Source organism: Oncorhynchus keta, chromosome 24, assembly GCF_023373465.1.
Source record: "Oncorhynchus keta strain PuntledgeMale-10-30-2019 chromosome 24, Oket_V2, whole genome shotgun sequence".
NCBI lineage: Eukaryota > Metazoa > Chordata > Actinopteri > Salmoniformes > Salmonidae > Oncorhynchus > Oncorhynchus keta.
In genome coordinates this window covers 40188046-40202260 of record NC_068444.1, presented here as the reverse complement: position 1 = coordinate 40202260, position 14215 = coordinate 40188046, and the positions used below count along the sequence as shown (strand labels likewise).

The window sequence follows — 14215 nt, the reverse complement described above, 5'->3', positions numbered from 1 at the left end:
CCAGGACTCTCATGATTTGTCACAGCAGATGGTGTATTTACATTTCTACCATTGTGGCTTGATGGAGTAGGCCTATAACAGCTCTCTCTAGTGGTCCTGACAGGGACAACAGTTGCTGACAACTGTAGCATTGTAGCTAAGCCTAACCCCGATAAAAATAATTTATATGTTTAAAGATAATGATTCAATAATTCCACTCTGAAAGCATATAATTGTATGAAATGTATTAGAATCACAAAACTGTAATCTGATGATGTGTGGAGTTTTAGTCAGAATTAGAACAAGGACCTTTTGTAAGCAGGGTGCAAGTGGGAAACAAATGATAAGAGGAGCTATCGACAGACAAGTTGTACTACTGTGTTCAGGACATTCTGTCTCCACCCGTGGAGGGGAGAAACTGTTAGGCTTGCAGAAAATTATGAAACATGTTGCAGATTAGACCATGTATCTGTGTAGTGGAAAAACACTGACTGTCTGAGCAAGGCGTAGTTTAAGATTTGAACTTGTTTGTGTGTGTTATAAAGAGTGTTTGCATTCTTGACTTTAGAACGTTCTCTGAATAAACTGTACTGACCTTTTGCATAAGCTGAGTCTTTGCCTAATTATTATTAAACCCATGGTCTTACAAACCTCGGGGATTGGTCAAAGCTATTGATTGTTAGTTATTATCATTGGGATTGAACATTTTCGTGATAAATTCACCTAACCTGCTGTATTAGTTATCTGTTAATTATCCTAACGTGCCATGAGTCTTAGTAACAGTGAGGAGCTGTCCCTCATCAATGTGGCCATTGCGAACCGTGAATCTGAGGACCCATTTCACCCCCTACCCCTGCTGTTGGCTTTGATGCATGCTAGTCTGGACTGCAAAGCCCCTTGCCATCTACATCTGAGGCAGAGTGCTTCAAGCCGTTTCTGACAAAGGAGCTGGTGCCCCCGTCAACAGAACAATACAATAACTGGGTCAAACAAAACCCGGTAAATACCAGCATACTGTGCACAAGCACTACAACAAACAATTACGGACAAGGACATGGGGGGAGAACAGAGGGTTAAATACACAACATGTAATTGATGGAATTTGAACCAGGTGTGATGGAAGACAAGACAAAACCAATGGAAAATTAAAAGTGGATCAGCGATGGCTAGAAGGTCAGCGACTTCGACCACCGAATGCCGCCCGAACAAGGAGAGGGACCAACTAAAGTCGTGACTTTATTCAAGGATCCCTTTGTTATTTTGTTTTCGTTTTATAAATAAAATGCTTGAACTAATGAATGCTATATATTGAACTGACAATTGAAAGAACTCTTTGGAGATTATGGGGCAATTATCAGACCAAATGTGAGGACACAACAGTTTACCTGATACAAGACTAAAGTTAGAAATGTATCAATATCAGACCTGATTTGCCATAACAAAAAATGCATGAACCCCCTACAAATATGTACATTTATTATAATCCACATAATAATCAAATAAACCTTATAATAGGTAATGATTTATATACAGTACAAGTCAAAAGTTTGGACCCACCTACTCCTTCAAGGGTTTTTCTTTATTTTTACTATTTTCTAGGTTCTAGAATAATAGTGAAGACATCAGAAGTATAATATAACAAATAGGGAATTTAAAAAAAGTGTTAAACAAATCAAATCAAAATATATTATATTTTCGAGTCTTCAAAGTAGCCACCCTTGGCATTCTCTCAACCAGCTTCACCTGGAATACTTTTCCAAAAGTCTTGAAGGAGTTCCCACATATGCTGAGCCCTTGTTGGCTGCTTTTCCTTCACTCTGCGGTCCAACTCATCCCAACCATGTCAATTGGGTTGAGGTCGGGTGATTGTAGAAGCCAGGTCATCTGATTCTGCATTCCATCACCCTACTTCTTGATCAAATAGCCCTTACACAGCCTGAAGGTGTGTTGGGTCATTGTCCTGTTGAAAAACAAATGATAGTCCCACGAAGCGCAAACCAGATGGGATGGCGTATCGCTGCAGAATGCTGTGGTAGCCTTGCTGGTTAAATTTTCCTTGAATTCTAAATAAATAACAGAGTGTCACCAGCAAAGCACCCCCACACTATCACACCTCCTCCTCCATGCTTCACAGTGGGAACCACACATGTGGAGATCATCCGTTCACCTACTCTGCATCTGCATCAGATGTCTATGTGTCAGGGGAGAAGCTCCAGGTGGTATCCGATTTTAAGTACCTTGGCATCATACTTGATTCCAACCTCTCTTTTAAAAAGCATGTGAAAAAGGTCATTCAAATAACTAAATTCAATCTAGCTAATTTCCGATTTATACGAAATTGTTTGACTACAGAGGTAGCAAAACTGTACTTCAAATCTATGATACTCCCCCACTTAACATACTGCTTGACTAGTTGGGCCCAAGCTTGCTGTACAACATTAAAACCTATTCAGTCTGTCTACAAACAGGCTCTCAAAGTGCTTGATAGGAAGCCCAATAGCCATCATCATTGTCACATCCTTAGAAAACATGAGATCTTGAGTTGGGAAAATCTTGTGCAATACACCGACGCATGTCTTGTATTCAAGATCCTTAATGGCCTGGCTCCCCCTCCACTCAATATTTTTTGTTAAACAGAAAACCCAGACATATGTCAGCAGATCCATAAGGTCTGCCATGAGAGGTGACTGTATAGTTCCCCTAAGGAAAAGCACCTTTAGTAAATCTGCATTCTCTTGAGCTTCCCATGTCTGGAATACACTGCCACAGACACACATAACTGCACCACATATCACACTTTCACAAAATGCTTGAAGACATGGCTAAAGGTCAATCAGATTTGTGAACATGGTCCCTAGCTGTGTGTTGCCGCTTTCCATGTTGTCTGTAGCTTGTGAGGTGTGGAAACACTTTGTTGCTTTTATGAATTTTGTCTTGCTGCTTTTTGTTCTATGTTGCTCTGTCTGTATGCTATGTCTTGCTTGTCCTATGTTGCTATGTTGCTATGTCTATGGTGCTATTGTCTATATTGTAATTGTTTTTAATAACCTGCCCAGGGACTGCGGTTGAAAATTAGCCGGCTGGCTAAAACCGGCACTTTTACTGAAACGTTGATTAATGTGCACTGTCCCTGTAAAAATAAAATAAACTAAACTAAATCTCACAAAGACACAGAGGTTGTTATCAAAAATCTAAAATTTGGACTCATCAGACCAAAGGACAGATTTCCAGCGGCCTAATATCCATTGCTCGTGTTTCTTGGCCCAAGCAAGTCTCTTCTTCTTATTGGTGTCCTTTAGTAGTGGTTTCTTTGCAGCAATTCAACCACAATGGGCATGCGATCATGCGATCTCCTCTGAACAGTTTATGTTGAGATGTGTCTGTTACTTTTATTTGGGCTGCAATCTGAGGTGCAGTTAACTCTGCAGCAAAGGTCACTCTGAGTCTTCCTTTACTGGGGCGGTCCTCATGATAGCACTTGATGGTTTTTGCGACTTTTGAAAACTTTTTGAAAACTTTCAAAGTTCTTGAAATGTTCCGGATTGACTGACCTTCATGTCTTAGAGTAATGATGGACTGTCTTTTCTCTTTATTTGAGCTGTTCTTGCCATAATATGGACTTGGTCTTTTACCAAATAGGGCTATCTTCTGTATACCACCTCTACCTTGTCACAACACAACTGATTGGCTCAAACACATTAAGAAGGGAATAAATTCCACAAATTAACTTTTAAACAGGCATACTTTTAATACCTGAAATGCATTCCAGGTGACTACCTCATGAAGCTGGTTGAGAGAGTTCCAAGCGTGTGCAAAGCTGTCATCAAGGCACAGGGTGGCTACTTTGAAGAATCTGTGTTCCCTATGTGTTATTTCCTAGTCTTCATATCTTCACTATTATTTTACAATGTAGAAAATAAAGACATTTGTAGGTGTGTCCAAACTTTTGACTGGTACTCTATTTCCAAAAGAAAGAAAGATCTTTATATTTTCGCTAATAAAATAATGATACAAAAGACTCTTTCAAAATGCAGATGGTTATTTCAACTCAACAGCTCAGCTACATTTTAGTTGCACTTCCCCCCAGCTCCACGACCACGGGTAAAACCTTGCTCAGATGGTCAATGTATTTGTTGCATTGTTGTATCGTCAGTTTCTCAAGCCAAAACCTCTTGATGGCCTTCACCAGTTAATCTTCATAAATTCAGGGCTTTGTCCGATTGTCCGTTCGTAAATTCAGAGTGGATTGCTCTCAGAGTAGGGTTGATCTGAGTCTTCTGACGTCACAACGGCAGTCAAGCACCTAAGCTACCTGGCTAACGTTGGTGAGCTTGCTTACTACTTCCAAACACAAATGAGAGAACCTCACTCTGACCATTTTACTCCTTCTAACAGAGCAGGTTAGGCTGTTGTCATGGTATCCAGAGTGTTGGTGACTGTAACTTTGCCACTGGCAACAATTTAACAATGCTTGACTGACAGCGGACACATTCAATGGGTGTTGAGCGTTCATAAATGCATCAGTTATTTTGCGCTCTGGCACACTTAGATAAGAGTGCTCTGAAAAAGGAGTACAGTAGATAGCTAGAGAGAATTAACCAGCTATGCCCATTGAGAATGCACAACGACTATACCACTGAGCTAAGCTAAGAATGACATATAGTTAATATACTGGCAAGGGCGATGTATTTGTAGCCAACTAACGTTAGGTAGCTAGCTAACATACCGGTACATACTGCTGTAATGATATGCTGTGGTTCATAAGGATAGCGTAGCTAACAAATTGTCAGCTAGCGTACCTTATTTGAAAGGACATTACTTTATTACATTGCTCAATATTTTCTCAATATTTGTCATAATTAGTTACAGCAATGAAATTGTATCCGCTCTCATCGGACTTCGGCTGCGTATTTTCCGCCATTTTCTGGAAATCTGAAAATGTTGTGGAGACACGCCCATTTTTGGAAGATTTGTATTATGGGCCCTATAAGCACGGAAATAGTGTGCACTGCTTGTATACTTTGTATTTTGACGAATTTAGTATGACATCTTTTGGCATACTTTCAAAGTTCTTGAAATATTCCGGATTGACTGACCTTTATGTCTTAAATGAGTGCTTATTTGAGCTGTTCTTGCCACAATATGGACATGGTCTATTACCAAATAGGGCTGTATACCACCCCATACCCCTCTTCTGTATACCACTCTACCTTGTCACAACACAACGGATTGGCTCAAACACATTAATAAGGAAATAAATTCCACAAATGAACTTTTAACATGGCACACCTGTTAAATGAAATGTATTCCAGTTGACTTCCTCATGAAGCTGATTGAGAGAATACCAAGAGTGTGCAAAGCTATCATCAAGGCAAAGGGTGGCTACTTTGAAGAATCGCAATATTTAAAATATGTTCTGATTTGTTTAAAACTTTTTTTTTTGTTAATTCATAGTTTTGAGGTCTTCACTATTATTCTACAATGTAGAAAATAGTAAATATAAAGAAACACCCTGGAATGGGTAGGTGTGGGATAGCCTTATTTGGTAAAAGACCCAAAGAGAAATGACAGTCCATCATTACTTTAAGCCGTGAAGGTCAGTCAATATGGAAAATGTCAAGAACTTTGAAAGCTTCTTCAAGTGCAGTTGCAAAAACCATGAAGCGCTATGATGAAACTGGCTCTCATGAGGACCGCCACAGGAATGGAACACCCAGAGTTACCTCTGCTGCAGAGGATAAGTTCATTAGATTTACCAGCCTCAGAAATTGCAGGCCAAATAAATGCTTCACAGAGTTTAAGAAACAGAAACATCTCAACTGTTAAGAGGAGACTACATGAATCAGACCTTCATAGTCGAATTGCTGCAAAGAAACCACTACTAAAGGATACTGAAAATAGTAGAAATAAAGTAAAACCCTTGAATGAGTATATGTTCTAAAACTTGTGACCAGTAGTGTATATATTTCTTATATATCTCAGACACAATCTTCCTTTAGATTAAATTGTTATATCTGTTTTTCCATGTATAAATCTGTTATTTATGGATTTCTATGGGCTAATAGAAGTAAGGCCAAATTCAATGTTTCATCAAATAATAATTAGAATATTTTTTTATATAAAAAAGGTTCCTAAAATTCTAAATTAAATAGGTAAATAATCCTTGTTGTGACCATCTTAAAACAATTCTGTATATTAGCTTAGTATGAAAAAAAGTACAAAATTGATATCAAAAACATTATTTCAATCTTTTTAGGATTTTAATGTCTTAATGTTCGATAAAACCCTAACAATAACTTAATAGGAATCTTAGCTAATGTTCTGGGAATGTTCCTGGTTTGCTCGGTGGCCACAAACCAGTCCTAAGCCTTGGCACAGAAGGCAATGGGCCCTGGCTAAACATTAGTTAACTGTAGTTTAAATAACCATGGCTTGGTAGGCTTTTGCATGAGACAAAACATTTCAGAAATATTTGTCTCCGGATCTAGTGCCTTAGGCCAGTTTGAAAAGAGGAAATAGACACTTGTAGAGGAGAGTAACTCAAGCTTGGAGGATAGTGCTGTGTGTGTGTGTCTGTGTGGGTGTTTGTGTGTATTTCTTTCTTACCATATGTGACCCGATTCTGGAAACTAGGCGTATGTCGCAAGTCACAAATATTTTTTTATCAAAATGCGTTTTTTTGGCAGAAATGCCTTCTGGAACATGTGAACTGTCATGTGCCTTAATAACAAACTTGTAAGCCATCTGTAAATATGAATAAAATTGTTAAATTACGAGCCATAAATTACAAGCCTTAAGCCACAGAAAAAGTCCAGCAATAGCTATAGAGATGGAGAAAACAACTGTCTCCGGATTACATCTTCAAACTAAGGGCAACCGTGGTATGGCATTCCTGACAGGGCATCATGCATGATGATGTATACAGGTGTTAGCTAGCTACATTTTCAGATATTACACGTATTTAATTTTGACAAAAAGTGGTTTCAATTCAAGCTAAAGTGTACTGTTAGCTAGCTAGCTAACATTAGCTAGCTGGCTGGCTCCCTAGCTGACATTATTATTTGTTTCCCAGTGCCATTTGCTTTTCTAGTTAAAGCCTAATTTTAGCTAGCTAACATTGAACCTGGTTGGTTACTTCTTAGCACTGTGGCACTGTTGGCACTTAGGTTCATTGTTATTTAACTAGCTAACGTTAGCTGTCTGGCTCGTTAGCTAACGTTACGTGACGTGTGTACAATGCCCGTTGAATATGGCTGGTGTCAGTAAACGTCTGCAAAAAAACATAATGAAATTGTTGCCAGCAAAGCTGGTTAGGTCGTTTTCATGTTGTCTAGATTTGAACAAATCATCGGCCAGAGCGTCAAGTGTGCTCTCCGAGAGCGAAACGAGATGGGTGGGGCTAATGCTTATGAGGGTGTGAACGATGCTGAATGGGTGTAGACAAAGAAGAGCTCTTCACCAGATACCGAAACATTCAAAGGCCATTTTCTCAAATGTGAGTTCACGAGTTGATCAACTTTCAAAGCAGAATTACTTTCCCATTGTTCCTCAAATGCAGTGTATGATATACCATTTTGTAGCTCTGAGTCTCTTTTATCCAATGTAAAAAACACAATTTCAAATTTTGCTACATAAGACCAAATCCAGGTGGTGAGTCACGTATGTATAGCATGTGTTAGAGGTACTGTGTGGCCTAATCCCTCTACTCACCTGCCTACAGCACATATTCCAGCACCTGGTACATTCTCTCTCTAAAGCATATTTGATATATTATTCTGGTTTGTCTGACACATCAGCATTTTTCTTCCTGGGGGAAGAAGCCTAGATTCAATTTTCTTTTTCTTTTGGCAAATACGTTTTTTTTTTGTATCAGACTTGTACAGTACTCATACAAAAAAACAAAAAACATTTGCATTTGAATTGTGTCTATGCTTATTCATACTTCTCTTCCATTATACTCTGCTCTCCCCAGAACTATGCTCTGCTCTCCCCAGCTTTGAGCCTCTGCTTTCAGCTGAGGTTTTTGGAGAATCACCACCTCCATTCAGTTGATACAATGGGCCTGATTGCAGCTGCAGTCGCAGCCGTGTTCACCGGGTCCACTGGGCTGATGGAGAACCGGTCCTGACCGGAGAGAAAGAGAGAGAGGGGGAGAGATAGTTCACCCCTACAGTACTCAACTTCACTGTGCTTTTTGGCTGATTGTCAAGATAATGTGCCTATTCTGTATTTTTCTCTTTGTTGCTTTAGTAACACTCTCTCTCTCTTTCTCTCTATCTCGATTGTGCTCTCTATTACTGACACACCCAAGCACACTCACACACAGTTGTTGCCCAGAACTATAGAACTATCTTTCGAGATCATATTGAGATCACATTGATTCCTGGTGCCTTGCAGATTTCACCAGCATATCACTGCATATGTTCTTTTTAATGCACTGTGCAAGGATATCAGTGCAACCAACCAAGAGCCCTCGTTTTCAGCAGACTAATCTCGGTTAACTCAGAACTAAAGTCTTGCGTAGTTGGTCAGCTGCTCGATTATGTTCTGGGTCCATACGTGTTAAGAGAAGGGATGAAGAGATGCTAGAACAAAGAGTGATACCGGAACGAGGAGCTCCACCCTCTGTCTTTGCAAGTTACTGGCCGAATTTCCCCTCCCCTTCAGAAATTCGAAAGATGCTAACACCTGCAAAATCATAGTTTGTCCAAATAACCAGTGATGAAAAAACCCAAACACCGGAACTACTGTTGCTCGTTATCTCACATTCCTTCCTGACAGATTTTACTGTACCAGTTCTGTTTTCAAAGATCTGTTTACGAGAGTTTATCACTCTTCAGTCCATACCCCCATTGATTGAGTATTGAGGAGCTTTTTGTGCTTTCCAGTTTATTTACTACCCATAACATATTCATGCACTATACATAAAGTGTACAGTATATCAGTTGGATATGTGATGTCTCACACTTGCCCCCATCCCCCCCTTTAAACTTCTGACATTATTCCAGTCACCTTCCTCTCATTGAAATTCAGATCACAGTTTGGAGCTCTTGTGTTTTGTGTTTTGTGACATCTTCAGGGAGATGAGCTTTTGAGTTTGCAAGAACATCCTAGTATGTCTGCAGAAATGTTGCAGTTGCACACACACAGAGTCTATCTATCCAAATGTCCGAGTTATCATCAATGAAAGTACACACACACATACGTTCCATCACTCTTTGGTGATAAGTTAACTGCAGAAACGTAAGGCTTGTCAGGTAGGACTCCTTTCTCATACAGCATATAGTATACACACAGTGCAACAATAGCAACTAACCGGGATAATTTAGCGAAATTATGTATTTAAGATATTTGTTTCCTTACCTTGAAATCGTTCTATGGACAGGGAGAAACTGCCACTTTAAACTTTGCTTTAGATAAACTGGACACGAAATAAATCATATGGATATAGATAATGTCGGGGAACTATCCCTTTAAGCTTTGGTGTGCAAGTTGTAGTTGAAATTCGGCAGTCCTACTTTAACAGTATCCAGGTTATGGTTGGATGGCTGTTTTCAGGGCAGTACTGTATCAGAAGTGGGCATAATTGAAGAGGGCTTTGGGCGGTAATATATGTGCAGCTTGTTTAATATCATTTAGTAGTACCAGAACAAATCGAGAACCCAGGTGTTTAGAATAAGGAATTCAACTGTAACAGGGATAAGCATTTTCATATACAGTATGTGGGCGCGTGTATACGTGTGTGCTTGTTATAACATTTCTGCGTGCACATGTCTGGCTCCAGCTGAGAGAGAGGAGTAGCTGGCCTTCTCCATCCATTCTTGGTCTCCTTATCACAGTGATAGGACATTGACTATCAAGGAGCAAGATGAAAGTCAAACAGACTTTGAAATCCATTTTTTGTTTGATTTTAGTTTGTTACTTTCTGTTAATTAAAGCTGCACGCGCACATGCACGCACACACACACACGCACGCACACACGCACACATGGACACGGCCACACACACACACACTTAGCTGACATACTACGATAGCTTTGGGCACAATCTCTAAACACACGCAGTTTAGCAACCCTCCCTCCCTGCACTGAGCACTCTGCCGCAGCTCTACAGTCAGGCCTAATGGACAGGAATTACCATACTGACAATATGTCTCATTATTTTGTGGGTTAATGGAAAACACTAATGTAGGCCAGAACTCTGTCATTAAATAAGCAGAGACAGAGAGAAACTGCTATCATTAGCAGGAGTTTACACATGGAGCTATGCTCTAACAGCCAGAGAAGGACACAGCACAGCAGGACAAATGTCTAGCTCATGTGTTCACTCTTTTCTCTCCTCTTCTTTTCTCTTCTGTTGTCATCTTATCTCCTCTCCCTTTCCTGTACACTCCCTTTCCTCTCCTCTCCCTCTCCTAACTCTCATTAGGGTTCTATTCAGCCTCCTGCCATCAAAGACAATTATAGGAACAATGTGCCAGTACGTGTCCCATGAGCTTCTGCTTTCAGGTGTACCTGAGACTCCCAATCAGATTGTAGGAAGACCAGGAGCGTTTAGTCCTGAGGAACAAGAGATGAGTGGAGCTGCTTAGAGGAGAGAGACAGAGTAGGAGAGAGCAAGAGTAAATAGAGAGAGAGAGAGAGCGCAAGAGGAAGTAAATAGATATAGAGAGAAATAAATAAAGGGAGAGGAGATGGAGTGGACCATCCTAATGCACAGATAATGAAATGACGAAGAGGGAGGGGTGTGAACAGAGGGACTCATAGAAAGAGTAATGACAGTGTGTTTGGCTGGTTCCTTCATGAAATCTATCATGGTTCCCCAGAGACACCAACCTCTATTTAACCAGAAGAGCTAACAGGGAGGCCAGGGACCACTAACCTGTAATTAAAATAAGACAGATTGCAGGAGAGAACAAAGGAAGATGGAAGTAGTGCACTACTCAAACTGAGAACCGGGGTGACAACAAAGTGTTCTTTGTTTTGGGGTTCTGTGGATGTTGCATTGAAGCTCAGGACTGTTTGTCTGCTCATTAAAACTATTTTTTTCTGTTTCTTTGTGTTATTGATTCCCCTGAGATTCCAGGTGATGAACACCATCTAACAATACAGTATGTTTCATTAGCATTGTCAGGAATGGGTTGTACTCCACGCTCTTCTATCATTTCAGTCTTCCAACTTCTTGTACTTCCTTGACTGATCGTTGTTCATCTTCCTTTTCAACGTATTATCTTGCATGGTTCCTTAGATTCTCTTCCACCAGGTTCACTTTCCCATTCTCAGGTTCTAACCTTTTTATTTGTGTCCCTTTCTCCTTCCTCCCTCCCTCCCTCTCCCGCTTGCTCTCTCTCTCTTTCTTGCTCTCTCTGCCCACTCTCTCCATCTCTCCTTCCCTCTCTCCAGGCATGGCTGACAGAGATCCATGAGTATGCTCAGCAGGACGTGGTGCTAATGCTGCTGGGCAACAAGGTCAGTCCTCCCACTGGAAGTACAGAATTATGGATGGATAATCATTGCATTACTATGAATTGAGAGAAAGAAAGAGGTAGATAGGGAAGGATGGATGGATAATGAGTGCATTACTATGAATTGAGAGAAAGAAAGAAGCAGATATATTTGTGTCACTGCATGCAGAAATTTAAAGAGAGGACTCTCCTAGTGTAAGTAGAGGATGAAAGAGAGAATAGATGAAAGAAGATAATGTTTTCAGGAGCCTTTTGTGATCTCTTAAAGGCTGATGTGGCACACGAGAGAGTGGTGAAGAGAGAGGAGGGAGAGAAACTGGCCAAGGTGAGCTGTTATTTAACAAATAAATACACAAACTCAAAATCACACACATAGTGTTGACCCTTTTGATGTCCAGGTTTCCATCTATTTTAGTCAGCACAGACACATGAATCCCCACTAAAATAGTCCGGGTGTGTCTTGATCTCTCTCATTAGGTATTCATAGGAGCACCTTCTGCCATTATTGCTTGGAGTCTCTGAAGTGAGTTCGCTAACTCAATTTTCAACATCAGTCCGCTCTGATGAGTTCCCAGGCTTGAAACAGTAAATGACTGGTACATGGTTGTAAGGGAGATGGACGTCCGATGCCCTTGTTGTTGTCATGCGGTGTAATAATAACGATATACAAAATTCCCGACAAAACTCCTATATTTCTCACACACACACACACACACACACACACACACACACACACACACACACACACACACACACACACACACACACACACACACACACACACACACACACACACACACACACACACACACACACACACACACACCAGGTACCTTGTACACTAAAACTTAGAGGACTCTCGCTCTCCACTGTGCAGGTGTTTGGGGTGCCCTTCATGGAAACCAGTGCTAAGTCTGGCCTGAATGTGGAGCTGGCATTCACTGCTGTGGCCAAGTGAGTAGGATGTTTACCAGTGCTGCGTTCCTTAGAGATGACATGTCAATCATTGCCTTTCTTGTTTTGTCATGCATGCGATTAGGAAGTAAATTCACAAAATCAAGATAGCCTACGCAGTAAATATGCTATGTGAGATTTAATCTTTCGATGTCTCCGGCCTCTTGTCTTTCTCTCAGAGAGCTGAAGCACAGGTCGACGAAGAAGCCTGACGATCCAAAGTTTCAGCTTCAGGATTATGTCAACAAGGAGATGAAAAGCGCTGGCTGCTGCCACTCATAAACCTATCTTCTGTGTGTGTGTGTGTGGTGGGGGGGGATCTGGTGTGTGTGTGTCTACCAGTATGTCTTCTGACTTGTGTTTCTGTGTCATTTTCCTCATGCATGTTAGTGCAAGTGCACTGTATTTATTAATATGTGTATGTGTGATACATTTAAGTTTTAACAGTGGTGGGCGTGTATGTATGTTGTATGAGTGAATTCATTTTGCATTGTCTTCTGCCCCCTACTGTATGATAAAAGGGTGACACAAGTTCAGTGCATAGATACTGTAAGAATCACAGTCTGTCAGTCAATCATTTTTGTGAAACTCCTTCAGTAAAGAGCACTAAGCATAGTAGACATCAAACATCAACTTATCAAAGTACACCCACTATATTAAGGTTGTCGGCAGAGTACCTCTGCATCATCTTCCACCTCCTCAGATTATTTCTCTTCCTGGTGATATTTTGTGTTCTCATCAGGGCCGAGGACACAATGTCGCTTATGCCTGGAGCCGGCCCTGGTCTTCATACAAGTCATCCCCCACCCAACTGCAGCTCTCTCCTCACCCACCTCTTCTTGCATCTGTGAATGTATCCAAAATCCATTTGTAGCCTTCACTCTCTTCTCGTTGTCATTCCTCGTTTGGGATTCATCATTCATCATCCACTTGAGTCATTTTGTGCAATATTACTAAGAATGTATGGGGTGTATATATTTGAAATGAAATGTATAATCTGGAGCTTTATAGTTTGCATTACTTGTAAATGGTTGTCTTGTTGACGCCGAATTGACAATGGAGTCAAGTGATGTAGAAAATCCGGAGATAGTAAAGTAGCAGAAATAGAAACTGTGGGCTGCTTTATGCAATTGAAATGTGCATTGAAGCACTATAATATCAATATGGACTGCCGTAACACTTTATGAATGGGGTTTGTTCAAATGTTTGAATGTTGTTGTATGCGTTTCTGTTGTACAGGTTGTCTAACATGTTATGTTGATATTCTAGAGGCAAAACCTCTGTCCTGTATTTTAATACAGTATTGTTCTGTATACCTATTTTATTTCAGAAATGCCATGATTTACCACTGTCTTTCTTGTCGGGACCGTTGTATTTTGAGAAGTTTCACTCTGCAAATCTGACCTTTGTATCAATTTACAGCACTTTTTAGTTCACTAGATTCATAATTCTGGGTGTATAAATAGAAATGTATGTATTTGCCTAACGTAAATGATATCGAGTTTCATACTGGTTTTTGTTCATATTTAACTGAAATACTATAATGCTTGACGAAAGAATATTGACGCAATATTGAATTAGGATGTACGGATTTGACAGCAAATCATTAAATGTTTTGATTATAGATAAGAGTGTAAACCTACTGTACTTCTGTAGTCCACTCAGATACAGTAAGTCATATTTTTTATGTAACTTCAATATTCACAATAAAGATGCACAGTAGTGAATGATATGTTCTTGATTTTCTCAGACTCTAGATGAGAGTCCAATAGAAGCATGACTCCACAGCCTCACCATATGGTCACGTCAGGTCAGTGC

General features: G+C 40.3%; 1 protein-coding gene across 1 annotated transcript in view; it reads left to right on the top strand.

Annotated features, from left to right (window-relative positions):
* LOC118357756 (ras-related protein Rab-26-like) overlaps positions 1–12709 on the top strand; it is an 81534-nt gene extending 68825 nt beyond the window's left edge. Inside the window, exons 6-9 of the mRNA XM_052478319.1 lie at positions 11382–11447; positions 11712–11768; positions 12321–12397; positions 12577–12709. Coding sequence (XP_052334279.1) covers positions 11382–11447; positions 11712–11768; positions 12321–12397; positions 12577–12679 — 303 coding nt within the window. The 3' untranslated portion in view covers positions 12680–12709. The remainder of the gene's footprint in view (positions 1–11381; positions 11448–11711; positions 11769–12320; positions 12398–12576) is intronic.
* Positions 12710–14215: the final 1506 nt, after the last annotated feature.